This window comes from Catharus ustulatus, chromosome 10, assembly GCF_009819885.2.
Source record: "Catharus ustulatus isolate bCatUst1 chromosome 10, bCatUst1.pri.v2, whole genome shotgun sequence".
Classification (NCBI taxonomy): Eukaryota; Metazoa; Chordata; class Aves; order Passeriformes; family Turdidae; genus Catharus; species Catharus ustulatus.
The window spans coordinates 7036776-7060564 of record NC_046230.1 but is presented as its reverse complement, the minus strand read 5'-3'; the positions used below and the strand labels follow the sequence as shown (position 1 = coordinate 7060564).

Genomic DNA, 23789 nt, shown 5'->3' with positions numbered 1-23789 from the left:
AATCTTTGTTGCACAGCCTTAGCAAGACTTTACCACTGACTGCTTCAGAAGCTTCTGCATGCCTCTGGCCTCTACAGTTGTTTGTAATAGCACCCAATTACACATCTTGTCCTGTTAGACTTTAATTCATTAACTTCTGGGCAAAAAGCACAGCTGCTCTCTCATCATTGGCACTGGTGCAGGAACATGTAGGGGTACCCAAAGCAGCTCCCATCCTTGGCAGAGCAGAGCTCAGTGTGGGGCCACAGTGAGACAGCAGCACGAGCACATCTGCAGCCAGTGATGGATGGCTGAGGTTGGGAGGCAGATTTGCAAATCCTGTTTAAAACAGATGTCAGGATCAGGTACTTGCAGTTTCATTTGTGTAGCTGTGAAAATTTGTAAGGTATATAAAGGCTCTGATCTCTGCAGATGACAGTAGATGTAGAAGCAGAGCTCATGTTTTTAATAACTTTAGCATATTGGAGGTGCTTACAGTGGAGACAGGTATGTTGGATTTTCATGTACTGTTTGTCTGCCTTTTGAAAGCTACACCACAAAAGGCAGATGTCTTCAGACTTCTAAGGAAAAGCAAACAAAACACAAATGAGCTGATATTTTATTTCTGCCAGTGCTTGTGTATGACAAATGCTACTGCCAGTTTTGAGTACCAGTCACAAGCCAGCATCACAGGCACTTAGCTGAGATCAGAATCTCAGTGGTGCCTGTGTCGGTTTCCTCCATATTTACCTGTGTTCTTAAGAAGAAAAAAGTATTTTATAAAGTTACTCACAAACTTAACTTAAAAATGCATTATTCTAATGAATAAAATGCTTACAGCACACTTAAGACTTTATTAGCAGAGACACGAGAAACTGCTGCACGCATACCTGGGAAGCTAGTGAATGTTTTTAATGAGAAAATTATTCATCCTTTTCTCATTTTACTGAGAAAATCAGTTTGGCAAGTGCACTGCTTCTTATGTAGCAAAATGTGAACAGCTGTAAGGCTGTTCAGTATTTCACTATATGCATTTGGAAGTGACTTCTCAAGTATAGTAAAGATACCTGTGACATTACTTTGGGGACAGAAGTTTTACTTCATTTGGAGATAACTTTTAATTTTCGGGAATTAATAAGATTTGGATCCTTCTAAGCTATTCTATCAAGGCTTGTCTAGAGATGAACCAAACCAAAACCAAACTCCCCCCCGCCCCCCATAAATTAGGCTACCTGGGTAAACTTGGCCTGGCTTCAAGTGCTAATAGTATTAAAATGTTTCCCAAGTCCATCTAATTGCATAAATAAACCCCCATTGGAAAAAGCCATCTAGAAAAGGAAAGGATGTTTTGAGTATTAAGTTGGCCTCCAGAAGTTCTGAGATTAATTCCAAGTTGTGCCAGAAACTTTTATGTTCTTGATTATTTGCTGATTATCCCTCTACCCCTGCCTCTACCATTTCCTGTATACATCAAAGACAACAGTCAATTTTTTCCAGTTTTTCATTGACCCTAGGTTTTCATGATACAAATAAAACCATTTGGTTAATTTATTCATAATTTCTAATCTTGCTTCATCTTTTACTTCACTGGTATTTGAGACTCAGGCTGTGTTTCCCAAGCTGAGATTCATGAAAATCCACCTTGTAATTTCATTCTTCTCCTCACCATACACTTTGGGGAAAACATCTTCATTGTTCGTGACTGCAAGAGCCCACTCAAACTATGTTGGGACATGTCACATTGGTGGCTTGCTGTTGAACTGAACTGACCTAATTAGTTTTTAATTTAATAACTAACCAGTTATTAAGGTCAGTGCTCCCAAATGGCCTCATTCTGCACATATATACAAAGACTCAAGTGACCATTCCTAATTTGCAGCTAATACACCTTTTGTCTTGTGTGTTTGTCTTTTATATGCAATTTCCCTTGACTCTTCTATGGGGGCCTCATTCTGGGAAACAGTGGGTGCTTCAGCCTTCTGTGAGCCCAGTTGAATTTGCCTTCTCAGAAGGATCAGCAGTATTTTAAGTAAGAATTTGTTTTAGATCAAAATTCTTTGAGCTGTCACAAGAGCATTGCACAAGATTAGAATAAATATGAATTTTAATAATAGAGCTGCTTAATTTTGAGGTTTAAAACTCCATGCTTCAGTTGCTCTCACATCATTAACCCTCCACTACTAAGGAATGTTATACACAACTTTACTATCAGTAATTACTCTCATATAAAAATAAGAGAAATAAATCTGTAGTTGTAATACAGAAACTTCCTTCTCTCTGAGATCCATGACTTCCAGCTTCCTGCTGAATCTGAGCTGAAAAAAATAATCTGGAGAGGCTGGTTCCTTGCATTACTTGCTATTCCCATCCCCCACAGAAGCGGGAACAAGTGTTTTTAATTGTCAAATAACCGATTGTAAGTGGACAGCTGGGGTAGGAACCTATCCCAGGATGTTGAGTCTTGTGCACTAAAAGGTGAAATAAATGTGTTTTTTCCCAGAACTTTGTCTCTCTAGAAAGATCTCCTGATCACTTCTCTTCTGAGCATGTGGATCCCATTGGGCATAAGGAGATGCTTCTAATCCTTTTGAAATACCAGCTTTTTGCATCAGGCAACTTTGTGACTTGAGAAAAGGAAGGATACTTGATATCATGCCCTCTTTTTATTTATTTCATCTTTAGTTAAGGCTTTAAATTTTTGTTTGATTTATGTTTCGGAATTTATTTGTAGAATTATAAAAATATTACTTTTTTTCTTTTGTGAGTTTCCTTATGAATCAAAAAGTTTTTATGGTCTTGCTATAATTACAGAAATTGGAGGGTCAAATTATGTCTTTTATGAGACCAGCTGAATGAAACTGAAGAGACATTTTCAGACACAGAAATGTTTCACTGAAATACAAAAACCAGTTTTCAAAATTAAATTCAAGATAACTGTTTAAATTTGGACAGGTCTTGAGCTGCACAGAAATTTGAGAGTTGATAAATGTAGTGGTCCTGTGCCCTGTTATAATTTTTTCCCATTCCTGAACCACCAGCAGCTCCTATGTGTTCTGCTGAACCCACCTTTCCTCTCTAATGACTTATTGAATTTTCCCTGTCTGTTTTGCAGGTACAAACCTCTTTGATGATATTATTTAACTTGTGTGAGTTAAACTTGTATCACGAGTTTGAATCTGTATTTTGCCTTGAGGATCAAAGCTTCAGCCTGCATATCCTGAAAGCTGGTCTGGCTTTTAGAGTACATCATTAGTCACATTAAAGGTATTATCTTTGTAAATTCAATCAAGTATATATCCTGCAGTAATGATGTATATGTTCACACCCTTCTTACAGAGAAGCTAACTGAAAAGAGCAGATGTCATATATTTAATCAAGATCTTTCCCTTCTGTGGTTTCCCTGTTCAAAGGAAACAAAGATGAATGAGTTCTGAGAATTTAAGTCCTCAGCTGTTTGCACAGAGCTCCTTTTTGAATGGTTTTGTAGGCGTACTCCTGCTCTGCTGTCATGCAGAAACATGGTAAGAGCTTACTATGAATTTCTGTAATGGAGTGAAGGAATTCAGGTGCAGGAGGGGCTTTCTGTAGCCATCGGAGGTGTGATTAAAAGGGAGCTGAGCAGGTGCTTCCCTCCCTCTCACCCCCATTCTGGCACAGGGTGGGGCTTCCCCCGGCCATTTGACGTTTCTTGGGGTGTGCTGTGTTTTCTTGTGTGGTGAGTAATGGGAACAAGTTGAGGCTGGGGCATTAAAAATCCTGGTGATGCTGACTGATAGGTGGGGCTGTGGAAGCCTTAGTCAAGCCTGGGAATGCTGCCTGCCCTGTCCCAGGTATGTGCTGCTGATGGTGGCCCTGTACTTCACAGATTGCTCTGAAAGGGAGGAGCTCTCTGCCAGGCAGATGCACCTGGCCAGGTTCCTGGAGATGCTGCTGTGCCTGGCTGATGGCTTTGTTATTCAGTCTTTGCTTACATTGCTTTGGAGGGCCTTGATCCCAAGGTGATGGGTGCCAGGAGTGCACCTGTGTCATTTTCCCTCACTTTTCAGATTGTGGGAAATAACTGGATTTTGGTAGTTTTCCACTGCAGTTTCCTGCAGATCCCAAAAAACCCATCAAAGGAAAGATCATTGCTCCTCCTTCTACCACCAGGTGAGAGTAGAGGTGGTTGTATTTCAGGAGCCGAGTTTTGGAATATTTTATGGAATTGGCTAAGTAGCTTTTACTTCTGGGGTTTCCATGGTGTGTCCATGGCAGATCCAGTCTGTGCTTCAACTTAGTGCCACTCTGAGCTCTCAATCCACAGAGAAGTGAACATTTTGGGAAGTATTTTCTGGAAGTAGGCTATCCATCATGACATGTTTTCTTCCCACTGCCTGTCAGACTGTACCTGCAGGTAGGCTGAATTGAGACCAAGATCTGAAAAATACATGACTCCTCCCTGTCTCCCTGAGGCTGAAGCTGACAGAGTGGGAGATCCAAAGACTGGAAATTCCTTTTTTATCCCATGAACCTCAAAATTCTAAGATGCTCCTTTCTTTGTGGCACCTCGAGGATACTTCCCAACACATTGGGCAGAGGAACCTGTTGTGTGTCAGCGTGGGAACCATCAGGACATACCAAGAACAGCCAGAGATGTTGGGAAGAGATTGCCCTCTGGGCTGGAGTCAGAGATTAGGTCAGTGTGGTTCCTTGGGAACATTTCCAGAGGACCGTATCCTTCATGTTTTCCAGAATCCCATGATGGACATGGTGCAGTAAAATCTTGGTGGCCACAGTTCAGAACTAGCTCCTTCTGTTTCTGCCTGCTCTACCCATCACTACGCTTACCTTCCTATGGCCAGCCTTGCCTAGAACTTCTGGGCTTTCTCTCTCACCTACTACTCCATTTGCTTTCCCCTCGCTGCTCTGGCCTTGCCTACCTCTCCATTGACTTTTCATTGCCTTGGAAGGCAAGAAAGAGAGTGGTAGGCAAGGCAAAGCAACGAGGTTGTAGGTAGGGCGAGGCAGGGGAGACATAGGCAAGGGAAGCAAAGCAAGGGTAGGCCAGGAAAAACTAAGCAAGGTGCTCAAGGCAAGGCGAAGTGACTTCGAGTGCCTTTTTTTGGGAAACAAAGGACATGGTGTCAGTGGTGGTGGAGCGGCTGTTAAGGTACCATGGGGAGGAGCAAGACATTTCTGTCCTGGCCCCTTCTGGGTAGGAGCAATTGCTGGACATATACAGTACTGGAAGCAGTATGCGACTTCTGCTTGCTGAGTTCCTGAAGGAGAATGGCAGTGTTTTTTCATGGGAAAGAAAGCACATAGCTGCAATGTTGGAGGTTCAGGTAAAGTAGCTGCCTTGTGCGGATCAAGGGTGGCGGCAACATTCTGTCCTGGCGTATTTGTTGTGGAAGCACTGCCTCAATTTGTACAATTAGAGAGTTGGTATCCATCTTTGGAAGGAGGTCTCTTGAAAGATTCAATTTGGCATGTGGTTTCCATTTCTTAGAGGTGGCCTTCTAAAATTCAGGTAGCACACTTCTTCTGGACAAGGTGAATAGCTATGCTCAGTCTTGGTGTGCAGCTGGTCTAGTGCCCTGGGTAGGGTAATGCCCAGTAACGGTGTTCCGGCACATTTTAAGGGATCAGTTCCTGGATGTTGTGCATTTTGGAGGAGGGGATGCTATTTCTTTTCAGATGGCCTTCTATCTCCTCTATTTGGCAAAGAAAGGAAGTTTTAATCTGCAGTTCATGTGGTCTTAATGATTTTAAAGGCTTTTCCCAATAGGCAGTTCTCTGGCTAAGAGCTGTTGAACTTTCAGGGGGAATGCAAACGCCAACCTCTTGAGTTTTTGTCCTGGCAGCTTTAGTGTGTGAGCAGTCCCTGGTGCCATTCTGTTTGGATCCTCACTTTGTGAGACTGAAGGCTTAGGATGGTACTTGGAGCTGAGAAGGAAAGTGCTGATAGCAGGATGTGTGGTGGTGGTGGTTCAATGGGTGCTGTTGAAGTTGCAGGCAGCAAGAACTTTCTCAACTGGCACTTCTGTGAGCACTGCTGTTGCCATATGTTTTCAAGTTTGTGGCCGAATTCTGTGAGAGTGAAAAGCTTTGTTAGGGCAAAGAAGTTCATGCTGCTATTTGAATGTGGTGCAAAGAAGGGTTTGCCCTTGGAAAATTAGTGAAATCTTATTGTCCTGATACAGAAGGTTTGAGAGCAGGGACGTTTCCGACTCGGCTCTGCACTTGGACTGGTTTGTAGATAGGCACACTGCTTTCCTTCTTGTGTGAGTCGACATCACCATCGTGTGGTTGTTTTCATGAGTGCTGACAGTGTCCGGGACAAAGCCAAGCACTTTTCTGGCCTGGCCCCATTTATGTGAGAGAAGTTTGTGGAAGAGCTGTGCTGTGCATCCTGGCTCTTGGAGACTGACAGAATGGGATCCTGCATGTAGCAGGGAATGAAGAATAATTGTTTCATTGTTGGCTGTGCAGTTAATAGGATGCACAAGAAATGGCAAGTGCAGAACAGCCTCTTTATTTTAGAAGATTTTCTGTGCCATCAGCTGCTCAACATATAACCTGCACCCGCTGGAATGCATCCAACTCCCTGGATATCTGCACTTTACATAAAGCTCTAAGTACCATCTTACTCTCTCATTCTTGCACATCGGAAAGTCATTCAAAATATCCAGAAGATGAACTTGTTAGGGAGTGCATTTTGTGGGGTGGGGGAGGCCAAGCAGAGAGGAAGGGAGGGAGTGAGGGCCAGCAGTGGCCGGCAGCATCGGGCTGCGCTGAGGGCAATGGCAGCCAAGGCTCAGGAGGAGCAGAGTGGCGCAGCGGGAGCGTGCTGGGCCCATAACCCAGAGGTCGATGGATCGAAACCATCCTCTGCTAAGGCTCTTTTTTCACCAACGCTGCCTCGCACAACAGCTTTTACCCTGCTTGGCTCTAGCTCTTGGGCAGCCCTGGCCATAGCCCTCCTTGTCCCTCTGCCACAGCCCCCTGCTTTAGGTGGCAATGATACAGCTTCTCTCATTTTTTTAACTAACTTTAGTCAGGGGTTTGTTCACCTCTACTCACATCCAGGGAAACCAAAGATTTTCTTCAAAAGTTTCTGTTACCGCAAGGTTTGGGTTTCCCTGTGTGGGGCCTGAAGTTTTCCTCTCATTAGTCCTTAGGGAGTTGGACTGGCTTGGGTTGGAGAAGAGAAGGCAAGGAGGCTTCTGCTGCGTGAAGGCCACTTCCCAAGGCCTGCCTTGAGTCAGAGAGAGCTTGTTTCAGTTTGGGAAAGAGAAGATTGTGTGAGGTTGCGAGGCTGGCACTTGTAAGAGGGTCCATGGAAGGCTTGCAGAAGGAGCTGTGGTGCTGCCCTGAAGGATGGTGTGATTGGAGAGTGGCTGGGGGCCCTGCAGGAAGGCTGCACTTGGTGCTAGATGTCCAAGGTGGTGGAGAGAGAGGCAGGCTGAGCTGGGGGCATAAGGCTGAGCGAGGCTGAGGCCAGGGGCCAGAGGTGACCTGTGCAGAAGGTCCCATGGTGTAATGGTGAGCACTCTGGACTCTGAATCCAGTGATCTGAGTTCAAATCTCAGTGGGACCTCAGTCCTTTTGCCCCCTCAGGCTTTCCCTCAGCATGCTTACACACTCACAGCTCTACTCTGCTGCAGCTTCACTCGTGGAGTGTTCTCTGATGAATCTCACAGCAGCTGAGGTGGAGACCACCCACTCAAAATGGCTCAAGCACAGGAGCCTGCTTGAGACTCTTGCTGCCTATGTCACATGCATGCAAAAACAAAAGGAGACTGAGCTACAGGCTCTGGACATCTGTTCCCAGGTTGGACCATTCCCACAGGAACAGCAGGTTACTCTGTGTGGCATTACTTGTACTCCCACCTCTGTCCACAGCAGCTTCTTGCTTTCCTGTCCGGCTCCTTTTCCTCTCTTCCCTGCCAATGTTTTTCTATTGCTCTGCAATCAGTTCCAGGCGCTCTACCAACATTGGGCACTGCCCCATCATTAGGGCTGCATTTGCTGCCATGGCAGAGGGAAAGAGTTTCCTCTCAGAGCAGGTGGCAGCTGAGGGAGGAGAAGAACAGAGGACCACGACTCTCCAGCAATGCTGCTCAAAGGCTTTAATGAGAAGGAGCACAAGCAATGGCAGAGATCAGAGACCAAGGAACACGTGTGGGGGAGCAGGGAGGGAAGGAGATGGGCCCATTAGGCAAGGGCAAAGGGGAAGATGCGGCGGCTTCAGCAGATCTGCCCGCAGCGGGAGAGAGGCAGACACAGGCCTGACCCCCCCAGGCCAAGGGAGCCCCCAGAAGAGATGGGAACCCCCGCGGTGCTGAGGGAGCTGCCCACAGCAGCTGACAGAGAGGATCCCACGGCTGTGCTCTGAGGGAAAGAGGTGAGGATGGGGCCCGGCATGGTCACCACCACGGGCGAAGGCTCGATGTACACCGTGGAGTCGGCGCAGCGGGCGAGGCAGGGCTCAGTGCAGCTGCTTGCAAGGGGCGTTGGGCCACAGGGGCCGCAGGGCCGTGGGGGACAGGGTCTGCAGCAAGACATCTCTCGGTGCAGGAGGCAAAGCTGCAACACAGAGCAGGGAGCACCAAGCAGCCCCACGATCAGTCTGTCTCTCTGTCCCTCAGCTCTCTCCAGGGACACATTTGCTCTTCCAAACACACTCTGTGCCTACAGCTCCCACCACCCTCCTCGTGCCCTCCCAGTGGCACGGCACGAGAACGCCAGCCCACTTCAGGAACAGGAGCCAGCACAGTGGCTTGAAGGCCCCTGTGCAAAGACTGCTCACAGCCCATGTCCACAACAGACACGGCTGTGTTAGACATGGCCGGGGATGCACTGCGACATTTTGTTACACCACGGCAGGTGCAAATTCTGCTGGGCATATCCCCCTGTGGCTGAGCCCCATTGCTCCCCTTGTGCTGGAACCAAGCCCCCTCTTCCCAGCTCTCCCCAGGCACCAGCATGGAAAGGCTGACGGGCCCTTCCACACTTCTGTGTCAGGGCCCAGCTGGGGCAGCCCAAGGATCAAGCCGGGCAGCCTCCATGCCATCAGTTCAGCCCACAGGGAGGGATGGAGCGCACTCAGGCTTACCTCGTTCCTCGAGGAAAGGGAGGCCAGAGAGCAGGATGCTGAGCCTGGAGCAGAGCAGCCTTTTATGCTGTGTCCCAGAGCCCTGTGGGGCCACAAACATTCCTTGTTCCTGAAACATCCAAACTCCTGGGAGTGGCTACATGTGAGCCCTCGCAGATCATGGCATCCCTGCCTCTTTCATCTCAAATGTTGTTTTCCTACTTTGTACAACCCAGAATCTTGCAATGAGTCTTAAAAGCACTTTATGATCAAATGGACCTTCAAATCATCTAGTTTGAGCCCTCTGATACAGAATCTGTAACATCTCTGGACAGCCTATTGGAGTGTCTTACCCCTCTCAGAGAAAAAGATTCCTTCCCAAAATCTAATCCAAATATATCTTCATTCAGTTCTGAACCTGTAGCCCTTGAGCCATCCCAGCACACCCCAAGCAAGTATCCTTCCCTTTCTTAACTGAATGTGTCCTGGGATCCTTCTCTTCTCTTTGCTACACAACCCCAGCTCTTCTCTTCAGCCTATCCTCACAGGGCAATGGCTCCTCTTGCCTGATGGTGTTTGTTACTCCTCAGGTCCCTGTGTTCTTAAGTTTTGGGTACTAGCGCTGGCGGCAGAACCCAGTTATGGTGTCATGAGAGTCAATGAAGCGGGACAATCCCCTCCGTTGATCTGCTGGCCACACAGCTCTGGATGCTGCCTGGAATACGATTGGATTTTTGCATGGACTGCTCGCAGGTGGTGCAGGTTCATGTTCAATATTTCAACCTCCTGCAAGTCCTTTTCTGCAGGGCTGCTCTCAGTCCACTCATGGCCCAGCCTGTGTCCATGTTTGGGGTTGCCCTGACCTTGGCACTTAAGTTTGTTGTGCTTCATGAGGTTTGCACAGACCCACCTCTCCAGCATGTCCACGTCCCTCTGGATTGCATCCCCTCCTTTGGACCCCATCTCTCAGCTCAATGTCATCCACAAACCTGCTGAGGATGCACTCAATCCCTCTCTCCAGGTCTCACAACAAGGTGTTAAATATTCCTGGTCCCATCACCAAACACTGAGAATCCACACTCAACACTGGTTGAACACCACTCAGGTTGGACATTGTTCTCTCGGCCAGAAGTCCTTTAGTGACACCATCCATACAATTCCATGTGTACTGAGTAGGTCCACCCTTTAAAATCCATGTCAATATTATTTAGAGAGAAGGATGCAAAGAGCAGGTCCAGAAGTGACTGTCCAAGGGAATCTCCACAGCAAAATGTCCCTTGAAAAATATACAAGGCCCTCATGCATTTTACAACCTTAACTCCAGCCTCAGCTTTGGAAGTTGGCATCCTCTAGGAAACAAGGAAATCAACACGTAGGAAGGTGATCAGCATGGCTATGTTTCTCCCTGAATGACAAATTGAGTCATGTCCTCACACACAAATTGACCCACTTTGCTCCATGTGTCCAGCCCTGAGACCAGGATCTGGATGGAGTCTTTGGGGAAGAGGCTGAGGGCAGGGAGCCCAAAGCTCATGGCTCCTTTTCCTGGGGCAGGCATCACTTTGCCCATTCAATTGATTTCACAGTTCAAAGGGATATTGGATCATTCTTGTAGAGCATGTGGGAATCACTGTGATGTGGAAGAGTTGGGAAAATCCAACTTGAGCTTCAGGCTAAACTGAAGCATGGTGATGTGCAAATGAGTGCACATGATGCCCTGGACTCAGACATTCCAAGGATACCAGAGCACATAGCCACTTTCCTCCAGAATTTCTGCCTTTGTCAGGGGAATTTCCAGATATTTTCGGACCAGTCCCAAAACACCTTGTATGTCCATGTAATCCTGTGTGGCTGCTGCAGCTTCCCAAAAGGTGTTGTGTTTTGGGGGCTGCTCAATATCCCATGGAATGCAGGGCAACCCAGGATAACACTTCCAGTGATATCTCTTCTGTTCCAGTGGGAGAGACCTCTGGAAGTCCACTGCTCCTGCTCTGAGAAGAACAAACTTGCCAGTTGCCTCCAGAAGCTGTGGGCCTTGACCCAATGTCCTCTGAATTCTGCCACTGTCAGACTGGGCAGACACTCCCTGTGACAAGGAACCCCTTTGGGACAGAAGGGCTGCAATGCAGAGAGAAATCGCTCCCACCAGAGCTTCCCCTGTAAGTCCTATGGGGAACTTTCAGCCCAAATCCTGAGAGTTCCTCACTCTCCATGGCCAGATCTCACCCCATAAGCCTGGGATCGGATCACCCCATGGATGCTGCCCTTTCCTGGCACTGCAGAGGCCATGTCCGGGTTGCTGTCCCTGTTTGGTGTCCCTGGGGACAAAGGGAGGTGGTGCAGATCTCTTATGGAGAGAGGCTGTGCCAAAGGACCAAGCAGAATAGAAGGGCTGCATCTCCTGATGCATGGGGGAGGTGGAGGGCATTGCTCTTGTGCAGGCTGGTGGAGATGAGCAAGGCATGGAGGGGTGCATGTATCTGCTGTCTCCAGCAACTCCTGGCCTTTCTGGACAGAAGGAAGCCAAACTCTCCTGAGAGGTGCATTGTCAAAGGGCAAGAGGCAGCAATCACAAGTTGCAAGAAAGGAAATGCCAGGGCTGCCTGGGGGAAGACAAGGGGCAGGCCTGGGAGAGCTGCACAAGGAATAGTGACCTCTTTCTTAAGCTGTGTCAATGCATAGAAGTCAGCAGGACAAGGCCCAGAGCCTGCTGATGAACTGGGGCAGTTTGATCTGCCCAGAGCAGTTGAGCACAAGACCTCCAGAGCTCCAGCCAGACCTTCTGGGGTTGATCTGGAGTACTCTGAGTCGCTACAGCCCTTGAGCAGCCACCAAAATGCCATGCCTTGGGAGACAGCAAATGCAGGAGATTGCAGAGAAGCACCAGGTGATCCATGAATGGGGATAAAAGGTGGGGAAATACCCTTCATGGCAGCAGAACATTGAGGATAAGAGCTCTGTTATCCCTTGAGCGTCTGAGCGAGTGGCACCAAGTGCACTGAAGTCCACACTGAGTGACTCAGGTTTGCCTGGAGCTCTGGGATTTTCCCAGCTCTTCCACATCACAATGACACCCACATGCTCTATGAGACTGATCCAGAGTCCCTTTGAAATGTAAAATGCACGGAATGGGAAACTCCATGCCAGACCCAGAAAAAAAGAGCCATGGGCTTTGGGTCCCTGCCCTCAGCCTCTTCCCCAAAGCTGCCAGCCAGGTCTCTGGCCTCGGGCATGAGCTGAGCAAAACAGGTCAGTGTGGCTGTGGGTCTCTTTCAGGGAAGGACTCGGCATCTCTTTGATCACAAAACCAGGCCATGGTAAAGCCTGTGGACTGTAAGCAAGATGCCCATGGCAGTCACTGAGTCTGCAGGGATGCCCTTCAATCTGAACATGGCCTCTCCTTGCCACTGAGCTCTGCCACCTCCCTGCAGAGTTGGGTCTCTTCCCCACTATGGGTTTATGCAGTGTTCACTTGCTGCCTCAGCTGACCCACAGTCTCTGTACATCTCTGATGACCCTGTGGAAGAAATGACTCTCAGGATTAGCCTGAGTGCCTGCACTGAAAGCTCTTGAGAGGTGACCTCAGGTGTTTCTTCACGGCAGAATTTCACTGAAACAGGAGTCAAATTAACCATCAAGAAGAACAAGTGACAGAAGCAATAGACATTACACAAACAGATTTCACGTTGTACACTGGCCTGGGGACACAATGTAGAGTGGCCTTAGGTACCTGGGACGCATGTGAATAATTTCCATGTTTGGTGGTGTGAAACTGGTGAAAAATGCCTGAGATGAAAGAGGCAGGGATGCCATGATCAGCGAGGGCTCACATGTGGCCACTCCCAGGAGTTTGGATGTTTCAGGGACAAGGAATGTTTGTGGCCCCACAGGGCTCTGGGACACAGCATAAAAGGCTGCTCTGCTCCAGGCTCAGCATCCTGCTCTCTGGCCTCCCTTTCCTCGAGGAACGAGGTAAGCCTGAGTGCGCTCCATCCCTCCCTGTGGGCTGAACTGATGGCATGGAGGCTGCCTGGCTTGATCCTTGGGCTGCCCCAGCTGGGCCCTGACACAGAAGTGTGGAAGGGCTGTCAGCCTTTCCATGCTGGTGCCTGGGGAGAGCTGGGAAGAGGGGGCTTGGTTCCAGCACAAGGGGAGCAATGGGGCTCAGCCACAGGGGGATGTGCCCAGCAGAATTTGCACCTGCCGTGGTGTAACAAAATGTCGCAGTGCATCCCCGGCCATGTCTAACACAGCCGTGTCTGTTGTGGACATGGGCTGTGAGCAGTCTTTGCACAGGGGCCTTCAAGCCACTGTGCTGGCTCCTGTTCCTGAAGTGGGCTGGCGTTCTCGTGCCGTGCCACTGGGAGGGCACGAGGAGGGTGGTGGGAGCTGTAGGCACAGAGTGTGTTTGGAAGAGCAAATGTGTCCCTGGAGAGAGCTGAGGGACAGAGAGACAGACTGATCGTGGGGCTGCTTGGTGCTCCCTGCTCTGTGTTGCAGCTTTGCCTCCTGCACCGAGAGATGTCTTGCTGCAGACCCTGTCCCCCACGGCCCTGCGGCCCCTGTGGCCCAACCCCCCTTGCAAGCAGCTGCACTGAGCCCTGCCTCGCCCGCTGCGCCGACTCCACGGTGTACATCGAGCCTTCGCCCGTGGTGGTGACCATGCCGGGCCCCATCCTCACCTCTTTCCCTCAGAGCACAGCCGTGGGATCCTCTCTGTCAGCTGCTGTGGGCAGCTCCCTCAGCACCGCGGGGGTTCCCATCTCTTCTGGGGGCTCCCTTGGCCTGGGGGGGTCAGGCCTGTGTCTGCCTCTCTCCCGCTGCGGGCAGATCTGCTGAAGCCGCCGCATCTTCCCCTTTGCCCTTGCCTAATGGGCCCATCTCCTTCCCTCCCTGCTCCCCCACACGTGTTCCTTGGTCTCTGGTCTCTGCCATTGCTTGTGCTCCTTCTCATTAAAGCCTTTGAGCAGCATTGCTGGAGAGTCGTGGTCCTTTGTTCTTCTGCTCCTTCCGTTACCTCCTGCTTTGCCAGGTGAGCACTGGCTGCTGTCCTGAAGCGGCACAAACACTCCCAAAGATTACACGAGGGCACCAGAACCTCAGACATAGAGCTTGAGTCTGCAAACTGCTGACCATGGCCCTGAAGGGCCTGGTTCCTATTTGTTCCTTTTCAGAGTTAATACAGATATTTTGAGTTACCTTTCCATCCTCTGAAATCTTCTTCAGAAAAACATAGCATATTCAATCTTCTCTCTTCTTTTGCTGATGTTGGGATATGTCAGTGGGATGGGTACAGGAATGTGCTATGGAAAGGAGAAACGCCCTTTTTTCCATGGCTGGACATTTTCAGTGTGGCTTCAACAGAGGTTGATGGCAAGGTTCACTCTGTCATTCTCTAAATGGATAAAGCATGAAGAGAATATTGATTTGAAATCAATACTTAATGATTTTTAGAGAGAATGCATTCTGAAGTGTGTGGAATTAAAAAGGATATGGATACAGAATTAAAAGAGTGTAAAAGGGTTTAGCAGCAGTTGCTCAACAGTCAGTGCAAGGACTTAATAACAAATTCACAGTGACAACATTCATATCATTATCAATTCTCTCTCTCTCTCATATGCACACACAAACACAAACACACTCTCTGTACTTAGATTTATAAATAAATCTATCGAAAACTCCCCTTGGGCTCAGGGAAATACTCACATCAAATCCTTCTGTGTTCCTCCACCATGCATGGGCTGTATTTAGAGGAGTGTGGGGGGAAGTGTGTGTGCATCAAACCAGGCTTCATCAGCAGTGATGGGATTTCGAATAGCCCAGCTTTACACTTCTCCAGCTTCCAGAGATATTCCACCTCGAGGGAGGTGCTGGCACTGCCTGCTGTCTACAGGAGCGTCGAGGAGCTTTGCTGAGGACAGAGCTGCTTAGAGGCCTACCAGATGATTTGCCTTAGACATCAGAGATGAAACCTTATATTCCATCTCTGACAAAATCCTTGCTTGTAACTACTTGAAACAACTCCCAAGACATTTGGAAGATGTTTCCAGAACTGCAGCTGCAGTGGTGGTCTTCCACTTGGGCTAGAGTTTATCAAGAACTTTGAATTTGTAAGTTAGGTTGAACACTATGGAGTTTTCTCCATCTGTCTAATCTTATCTGAAGATTTTAATTTTAACTTTAGATATTAATTATTTTCAATGTGGAAGTTAAAATCAAACGCTGTGAAGTTTTTAGGCCATGATCCTTTTTATCTTTGTCCTCTCTGTCTTTTGTAACACACACACACACACACAAATACATACACCACACAACTCCTAGCCAGCTGATGGTCCATTTCTGTTTGGATCGCTTGGATTTTGTTTGGTTTCATTATTGCTTGTTTTTCCTCCTTGTGCCATGAGTGTCCTGTGAGTAGGAGAGTGAATCTTGGCAACAAACTTTGCTTCAAAATCACTGCCAGGGCTATCAGCAAAAGCCACATTTAATATTAAAGGAATGCAGAACAATCTGACACAGCCATTTGCAAGAGAAGCCTTGGGCTGCAGTGCGTGGGTGTCGGTGTCATGGCACAGGGTGTGTGATGAGCAGCCAGCGAGGGCCGCAGCAGGTAGTTGTGGCCGAGTGGTGAAGGCGATGGACTAGAAATCCATTGGGGTTTCCCCGCGCAGGTTCGAATCCTGCCAACTACGGGGCACACGCCCCTTTTGGGCTGCGGGCAGCTGACCCCGCTGCACAGGTACCACCCCACACCACAGCTGGGTGCCATGGACAGCAGCTGCAGCTGCCCACAGGCCTCCTGCACTTGCAGCCCCGCCTGTTCCCGCAAGGCAGGAGCTGCTGGCAGCCTTGCCTGCCTACTGAAGGGCTCTCTCAGGGCAAGGGAAAGCCTTGAGGGGCACGTGTGAGGCCAGGGGACAAAAGCTCATTGCTGCTGTAAGGGCTGTGCCCTGCAGCCAAGCCACTTGGGGTGGGGGAGGAAACCCTGCAAGGGAAAAGAAGCTCAGAGGCATTGTCAGCATCAATGAAGAAGGACGGGGAAATGCAGACAGTATCTGGAGCTGAGCATTTCATGACTGCGCACTGGCTCCAAGTGGGAAAGAGAAGAAACTGCAGGTTGGCAACCAGCTGAGCACAAAGTGCCTAGGACTCAGATCTTTTACTTCACAGTGGCCATGAGCAGCATTGAGCTGAGGCACCACAACAATGTGCACGGCTAAAAGGGGGGAATTCTTTCCATTGTCAATCCCAAGCAAAGGCGACCCGTGTCCCTCCATGGGCAGCAAGAACTGAAGTGTCGGGCAGGTGCAGTCCTGCAGCGTGCTGGGAGCAGATCTGGATCTCAGGGCAGGCTGCAGGGGTCAGGCTGTGTCTGGATTTCAGGTGCCCTCATGCCTAGCAAGGCCCAAGGCTGCAGCCTGCGTCCCGGTGTGCCTTGGGAGATGACCTTGTTAGGGAGTGCATTTTGTGGGGTGGGGGAGGCCAAGCAGAGAGGAAGGGAGGGAGTGAGGGCCAGCAGTGGCCGGCAGCATCGGGCTGCGCTGAGGGCAATGGCAGCCAAGGCTCAGGAGGAGCAGAGTGGCGGAGCGGGAGCGTGCTGGGCCCATAACCCAGAGGTCGATGGATCGAAACCATCCTCTGCTAAGGCTCTTTTTTCACCAACGCTGCCTCGCACAACAGCTTTTACCCTGCTTGGCTCTAGCTCTTGGGCAGCCCTGGCCATAGCCCTCCTTGTCCCTCTGCCACAGCCCCCTGCTTTAGGTGGCAATGATACAGCTTCTCTCATTTTTTTAACTAACTTTAGTCAGGGGTTTGTTCACCTCTACTCACATCCAGGGAAACCAAAGATTTTCTTCAAAAGTTTCTGTTACCGCAAGGTTTGGGTTTCCCTGTGTGGGGCCTGAAGTTTTCCTCTCATTAGTCCTTAGGGAGTTGGACTGGCTTGGGTTGGAGAAGAGAAGGCAAGGAGGCTTCTGCTGCGTGAAGGCCACTTCCCAAGGCCTGCCTTGAGTCAGAGAGAGCTTGTTTCAGTTTGGGAAAGAGAAGATTGTGTGAGGTTGCGAGGCTGGCACTTGTAAGAGGGTCCATGGAAGGCTTGCAGAAGGAGCTGTGGTGCTGCCCTGAAGGATGGTGTGATTGGAGAGTGGCTGGGGGCCCTGCAGGAAGGCTGCACTTGGTGCTAGATGTCCAAGGTGGTGGAGAGAGAGGCAGGCTGAGCTGGGGGCATAAGGCTGAGCGAGGCTGAGGCCAGGGGCCAGAGGTGACCTGTGCAGAAGGTCCCATGGTGTAATGGTGAGCACTCTGGACTCTGAATCCAGTGATCTGAGTTCAAATCTCAGTGGGACCTCAGTCCTTTTGCCCCCTCAGGCTTTCCCTCAGCATGCTTACACACTCACAGCTCTACTCTGCTGCAGCTTCACTCGTGGAGTGTTCTCTGATGAATCTCACAGCAGCTGAGGTGGAGACCACCCACTCAAAATGGCTCAAGCACAGGAGCCTGCTTGAGACTCTTGCTGCCTATGTCACATGCATGCAAAAACAAAAGGAGACTGAGCTACAGGCTCTGGACATCTGTTCCCAGGTTGGACCATTCCCACAGGAACAGCAGGTTACTCTGTGTGGCATTACTTGTACTCCCACCTCTGTCCACAGCAGCTTCTTGCTTTCCTGTCCGGCTCCTTTTCCTCTCTTCCCTGCCAATGTTTTTCTATTGCTCTGCAATCAGTTCCAGGCGCTCTACCAACATTGGGCACTGCCCCATCATTAGGGCTGCATTTGCTGCCATGGCAGAGGGAAAGAGTTTCCTCTCAGAGCAGGTGGCAGCTGAGGGAGGAGAAGAACAGAGGACCACGACTCTCCAGCAATGCTGCTCAAAGGCTTTAATGAGAAGGAGCACAAGCAATGGCAGAGACCAGAGACCAAGGAACACGTGTGGGGGAGCAGGGAGGGAAGGAGATGGGCCCATTAGGCAAGGGCAAAGGGGAAGATGCGGCGGCTTCAGCAGATCTGCCCGCAGCGGGAGAGAGGCAGACACAGGCCTGACCCCCCCAGGCCAAGGGAGCCCCCAGAAGAGATGGGAACCCCCGCGGTGCTGAGGGAGCTGCCCACAGCAGCTGACAGAGAGGATCCCACGGCTGTGCTCTGAGGGAAAGAGGTGAGGATGGGGCCCGGCATGGTCACCACCACGGGCGAAGGCTCGATGTACACTGTGGAGTCGGCGCAGCGGGCGAGGCAGGGCTCAGTGCAGCTGCTTGCAAGGGGGGTTGGGCCACAGGGGCCGCAGGGCCGTGGGGGACAGGGTCTGCAGCAAGACATCTCTCGGTGCAGGAGGCAAAGCTGCAACACAGAGCAGGGAGCACCAAGCAGCCCCACGATCAGTCTGTCTCTCTGTCCCTCAGCTCTCTCCAGGGACACATTTGCTCTTCCAAACACACTCTGTGCCTACAGCTCCCACCACCCTCCTCGTGCCCTCCCAGTGGCACGGCACGAGAACGCCAGCCCACTTCAGGAACAGGAGCCAGCACAGTGGCTTGAAGGCCCCTGTGCAAAGACTGCTCACAGCCCATGTCCACAACAGACACGGCTGTGTTAGACATGGCCGGGGATGCACTGCGACATTTTGTTACACCACGGCAGGTGCAAATTCTGCTGGGCATATCCCCCTGTGGCTGAGCCCCATTGCTCCCCTTGTGCTGGAACCAAGCCCCCTCTTCCCAGCTCTCCCCAGGCACCAGCATGGAAAGGCTGACGGGCCCTTCCACACTTCTGTGTCAGGGCCCAGCTGGGGCAGCCCAAGGATCAAGCCGGGCAGCCTCCATGCCATCAGTTCAGCCCACAGGGAGGGATGGAGCGCACTCAGGCTTACCTCGTTCCTCGAGGAAAGGGAGGCCAGAGAGCAGGATGCTGAGCCTGGAGCAGAGCAGCCTTTTATGCTGTGTCCCAGAGCCCTGTGGGGCCACAAACATTCCTTGTTCCTGAAACATCCAAACTCCTGGGAGTGGCCACATGTGAGCCCTCGCAGATCATGGCATCCCTGCCTCTTTCATCTCAAATGTTGTTTTCCTACTTTGTACAACCCAGAATCTTGCAATGAGTCTTAAAAGCACTTTATGATCAAATGGACCTTCAAATCATCTAGTTTGAGCCCTCTGATACAGAATCTGTAACATCTCTGGACAGCCTATTGGAGTGTCTTACCCCTCTCAGAGAAAAAGATTCCTTCCCAAAATCTAATCCAAATATATCTTCATTCAGTTCTGAACCTGTAGCCCTTGAGCCATCCCAGCACACCCCAAGCAAGTATCCTTCCCTTTCTTAACTGAATGTGTCCTGGGATCCTTCTCTTCTCTTTGCTACACAACCCCAGCTCTTCTCTTCAGCCTGTCCTCACAGGGCAATGGCTCCTCTTGCCTGATGGTGTTTGTTACTCCTCAGGTCCCTGTGTTCTTAAGTTTTGGGTACTAGCGCTGGCGGCAGAACCCAGTTATGGTGTCATGAGAGTCAATGAAGCGGGACAATCCCCTCCGTTGATCTGCTGGCCACACAGCTCTGGATGCTGCCTGGAATACGATTGGATTTTTGCATGGACTGCTCGCAGGTGGTGCAGGTTCATGTTCAATATTTCAACCTCCTGCAAGTCCTTTTCTGCAGGGCTGCTCTCAGTCCACTCATGGCCCAGCCTGTGTCCATGTTTGGGGTTGCCCTGACCTTGGCACTTAAGTTTGTTGTGCTTCATGAGGTTTGCACAGACCCACCTCTCCAGCGTGTCCACGTCCCTCTGGATTGCATCCCCTCCTTTGGACCCCATCTCTCAGCTCAATGTCATCCACAAACCTGCTGAGGATGCACTCAATCCCTCTCTCCAGGTCTCACAACAAGGTGTTAAATATTCCTGGTCCCATCACCAAACACTGAGAATCCACACTCAACACTGGTTGAACACCACTCAGGTTGGACATTGTTCTCTCGGCCAGAAGTCCTTTAGTGACACCATCCATACAATTCCATGTGTACTGAGTAGGTCCACCCTTTAAAATCCATGTCAATATTATTTAGAGAGAAGGATGCAAAGAGCAGGTCCAGAAGTGACTGTCCAAGGGAATCTCCACAGCAAAATGTCCCTTGAAAAATATACAAGGCCCTCATGCATTTTACAACCTTAACTCCAGCCTCAGCTTTGGAAGTTGGCATCCTCTAGGAAACAAGGAAATCAACACGTAGGAAGGTGATCAGCATGGCTATGTTTCTCCCTGAATGACAAATTGAGTCATGTCCTCACACACAAATTGACCCACTTTGCTCCATGTGTCCAGCCCTGAGACCAGGATCTGGATGGAGTCTTTGGGGAAGAGGCTGAGGGCAGGGAGCCCAAAGCTCATGGCTCCTTTTCCTGGGGCAGGCATCACTTTGCCCATTCAATTGATTTCACAGTTCAAAGGGATATTGGATCATTCTTGTAGAGCATGTGGGAATCACTGTGATGTGGAAGAGTTGGGAAAATCCAACTTGAGCTTCAGGCTAAACTGAAGCATGGTGATGTGCAAATGAGTGCACATGATGCCCTGGACTCAGACATTCCAAGGATACCAGAGCACATAGCCACTTTCCTCCAGAATTTCTGCCTTTGTCAGGGGAATTTCCAGATATTTTCGGACCAGTCCCAAAACACCTTGTATGTCCATGTAATCCTGTGTGGCTGCTGCAGCTTCCCAAAAGGTGTTGTGTTTTGGGGGCTGCTCAATATCCCATGGAATGCAGGGCAACCCAGGATAACACTTCCAGTGATATCTCTTCTGTTCCAGTGGGAGAGACCTCTGGAAGTCCACTGCTCCTGCTCTGAGAAGAACAAACTTGCCAGTTGCCTCCAGAAGCTGTGGGCCTTGACCCAATGTCCTCTGAATTCTGCCACTGTCAGACTGGGCAGACACTCCCTGTGACAAGGAACCCCTTTGGGACAGAAGGGCTGCAATGCAGAGAGAAATCGCTCCCACCAGAGCTTCCCCTGTAAGTCCTATGGGGAACTTTCAGCCCAAATCCTGAGAGTTCCTCACTCTCCATGGCCAGATCTCACCCCATAAGCCTGGGATCGGATCACCCCATGGATGCTGCCCTTTCCTGGCACTGCAGAGGCCATGTCCGGGTTGCTGTCCCTGTTTGGTGTCCCTGGGGACAAAGGGAGGTGGTGCAGATCTCTTATGGAGAGAGGCTGTGCCAAAGGACCAAGCAGAATAGAAGGGCTGCATCTCCTGATGCATGGGGGAGGTGGAGGGCATTGCTCTTGTGCAGGCTGGTGGAGATGAGCAAGGCATGGAGGGGTGCATGTATCTGCTGTCTCCAGCAACTCCTGGCCTTTCTGGACAGAAGGAAGCCAAACTCTCCTGAGAGGTGCATTGTCAAAGGGCAAGAGGCAGCAATCACAAGTTGCAAGAAAGGAAATGCCAGGGCTGCCTGGGGGAAGACAAGGGGCAGGCCTGGGAGAGCTGCACAAGGAATAGTGACCTCTTTCTTAAGCTGTGTCAATGCATAGAAGTCAGCAGGACAAGGCCCAGAGCCTGCTGATGAACTGGGGCAGTTTGATCTGCCCAGAGCAGTTGAGCACAAGACCTCCAGAGCTCCAGCCAGACCTTCTGGGGTTGATCTGGAGTACTCTGAGTCGCTACAGCCCTTGAGCAGCCACCAAAATGCCATGCCTTGGGAGACAGCAAATGCAGGAGATTGCAGAGAAGCACCAGGTGATCCATGAATGGGGATAAAAGGTGGGGAAATACCCTTCATGGCAGCAGAACATTGAGGATAAGAGCTCTGTTATCCCTTGAGCGTCTGAGCGAGTGGCACCAAGTGCACTGAAGTCCACACTGAGTGACTCAGGTTTGCCTGGAGCTCTGGGATTTTCCCAGCTCTTCCACATCACAATGACACCCACATGCTCTATGAGACTGATCCAGAGTCCCTTTGAAATGTAAAATGCACGGAATGGGAAACTCCATGCCAGACCCAGAAAAAAGAGCCATGGGCTTTGGGTCCCTGCCCTCAGCCTCTTCCCCAAAGCTGCCAGCCAGGTCTCTGGCCTCGGGCATGAGCTGAGCAAAACAGGTCAGTGTGGCTGTGGGTCTCTTTCAGGGAAGGACTCGGCATCTCTTTGATCACAAAACCAGGCCATGGTAAAGCCTGTGGACTGTAAGCAAGATGCCCATGGCAGTCACTGAGTCTGCAGGGATGCCCTTCAATCTGAACATGGCCTCTCCTTGCCACTGAGCTCTGCCACCTCCCTGCAGAGTTGGGTCTCTTCCCCACTATGGGTTTATGCAGTGTTCACTTGCTGCCTCAGCTGACCCACAGTCTCTGTACATCTCTGATGACCCTGTGGAAGAAATGACTCTCAGGATTAGCCTGAGTGCCTGCACTGAAAGCTCTTGAGAGGTGACCTCAGGTGTTTCTTCACGGCAGAATTTCACTGAAACAGGAGTCAAATTAACCATCAAGAAGAACAAGTGACAGAAGTAATAGACACTACACAAATTAATTTCACATTGTACACTGGCCTGGGGACACAATGTAGAGTGGCCTTAGGTACCTGGGACGCATGTGAATAATTTCCATGTTTGGTGGTGTGAAACTGGCAAAAAATGCCTGAGATGAAAGAGGCAGGGATGCCATGATCAGCGAGGGCTCGCAAGTGGCCACTCCCAGGAGTTTGGATGTTTCAGGGACAAGGAATGTTTGTGGCCCCACAGGGCTCTGGGACACAGCATAAAAGGCTGCTCTGCTCCAGGCTCAGCATCCTGCTCTCTGGCCTCCCTTTCCTCGAGGAACGAGGTAAGCCTGAGTGCGCTCCATCCCTCCCTGTGGGCTGAACTGCTGGCATGGAGGCTGCCCGGCTTGATCCTTGGGCTGCCCCAGCTGGGCCCTGACACAGAAGTGTGGAAGGGCCGTCAGCCTTTCCATGCTGGTGCCTGGGGAGAGCTGGGAAGAGGGGGCTTGGTTCCAGCACAAGGGGAGCAATGGGGCTTAGCCACAGGGGGATGTGCCCAGCAGAATTTGCACCTGCCGTGGTGTAACAAAATGTCGCAGTGCATCCCCGGCCATGTCTAACACAGCCGTGTCTGTTGTGGACATGGGCTGTGAGCAGTCTTTGCACAGGGGCCTTCAAGCCACTGTGCTGGCTCCTGTTCCTGAAGTGGGCTGGCGTTCTCGTGCCGTGCCACTGGGAGGGCACGAGGAGGGTGGTGGGAGCTGTAGGCACAGAGTGTGTTTGGAAGAGCAAATGTGTCCCTGGAGAGAGCTGAGGGACAGAGAGACAGACTGATCGTGGGGCTGCTTGGTGCTCCCTGCTCTGTGTTGCAGCTTTGCCTCCTGCACCGAGAGATGTCTTGCTGCAGACCCTGTCCCCCACGGCCCTGCGGCCCCTGTGGCCCAACGCCCCTTGCAAGCAGCTGCACTGAGCCCTGCCTCGCCCGCTGCGCCGACTCCACGGTGTACATCGAGCCTTCGCCCGTGGTGGTGACCATGCCGGGCCCCATCCTCACCTCTTTCCCTCAGAGCACAGCCGTGGGATCCTCTCTGTCAGCTGCTGTGGGCAGCTCCCTCAGCACCGCGGGGGTTCCCATCTCTTCTGGGGGCTCCCTTGGCCTGGGGGGGTCAGGCCTGTGTCTGCCTCTCTCCCGCTGCGGGCAGATCTGCTGAAGCCGCCGCATCTTCCCCTTTGCCCTTGCCTAATGGGCCCATCTCCTTCCCT

The 23789-nt window shown here is 50.6% G+C and overlaps 4 protein-coding genes and 4 non-coding genes across 8 annotated transcripts; 6 read left to right on the top strand and 2 right to left on the bottom strand.

Annotated features, from left to right (window-relative positions):
• The first annotated feature begins 6783 nt into the window (after positions 1–6783).
• Positions 6784–6855, top strand: TRNAM-CAU. The gene has a single exon. It is a non-coding gene; the product is annotated as a tRNA-Met (tRNA).
• A 631-nt stretch (positions 6856–7486) lies between these two features.
• On the top strand, positions 7487–7558 carry TRNAQ-CUG. The gene has a single exon. It is a non-coding gene; the product is annotated as a tRNA-Gln (tRNA).
• Positions 7559–8208: 650 nt separating this feature from the next.
• On the bottom strand, positions 8209–8526 carry LOC117000853 (feather keratin Cos1-1/Cos1-3/Cos2-1-like). Its single transcript, XM_033068903.1, has one exon. It carries the CDS (start codon positions 8524–8526, stop codon positions 8209–8211), a length of 318 nt encoding a protein of 105 aa, XP_032924794.1.
• A 5050-nt stretch (positions 8527–13576) lies between these two features.
• Positions 13577–13894, top strand: LOC117000851 (feather keratin Cos1-1/Cos1-3/Cos2-1-like). The gene has a single exon (XM_033068902.1). The coding sequence runs from the start codon at positions 13577–13579 to the stop codon at positions 13892–13894; it is 318 nt and encodes a 105-aa protein (XP_032924793.1).
• Positions 13895–15665: 1771 nt separating this feature from the next.
• Positions 15666–15747, top strand: TRNAS-AGA. The gene has a single exon. It is a non-coding gene; the product is annotated as a tRNA-Ser (tRNA).
• Positions 15748–17330: 1583 nt separating this feature from the next.
• On the top strand, positions 17331–17402 carry TRNAQ-CUG. Its single transcript has one exon. It is a non-coding gene; the product is annotated as a tRNA-Gln (tRNA).
• A 650-nt stretch (positions 17403–18052) lies between these two features.
• On the bottom strand, positions 18053–18370 carry LOC117000850 (feather keratin Cos1-1/Cos1-3/Cos2-1-like). The gene has a single exon (XM_033068901.1). The coding sequence runs from the start codon at positions 18368–18370 to the stop codon at positions 18053–18055; it is 318 nt and encodes a 105-aa protein (XP_032924792.1).
• Positions 18371–23419: 5049 nt separating this feature from the next.
• Positions 23420–23737, top strand: LOC117000849 (feather keratin Cos1-1/Cos1-3/Cos2-1-like). Its single transcript, XM_033068900.1, has one exon. The coding sequence runs from the start codon at positions 23420–23422 to the stop codon at positions 23735–23737; it is 318 nt and encodes a 105-aa protein (XP_032924791.1).
• Positions 23738–23789: the final 52 nt, after the last annotated feature.

Bases quoted from the DNA above. Each gene is read 5' to 3' on its own strand.
- LOC117000853 (XM_033068903.1), bottom strand. From the start codon at position 8,526: ATGTCTTGCTGCAGACCCTGTCCCCCACGGCCCTGCGGCCCCTGTGGC.
- LOC117000850 (XM_033068901.1), bottom strand. From the start codon at position 18,370: ATGTCTTGCTGCAGACCCTGTCCCCCACGGCCCTGCGGCCCCTGTGGC.
- LOC117000849 (XM_033068900.1), top strand. From the start codon at position 23,420: ATGTCTTGCTGCAGACCCTGTCCCCCACGGCCCTGCGGCCCCTGTGGC.
- LOC117000851 (XM_033068902.1), top strand. From the start codon at position 13,577: ATGTCTTGCTGCAGACCCTGTCCCCCACGGCCCTGCGGCCCCTGTGGC.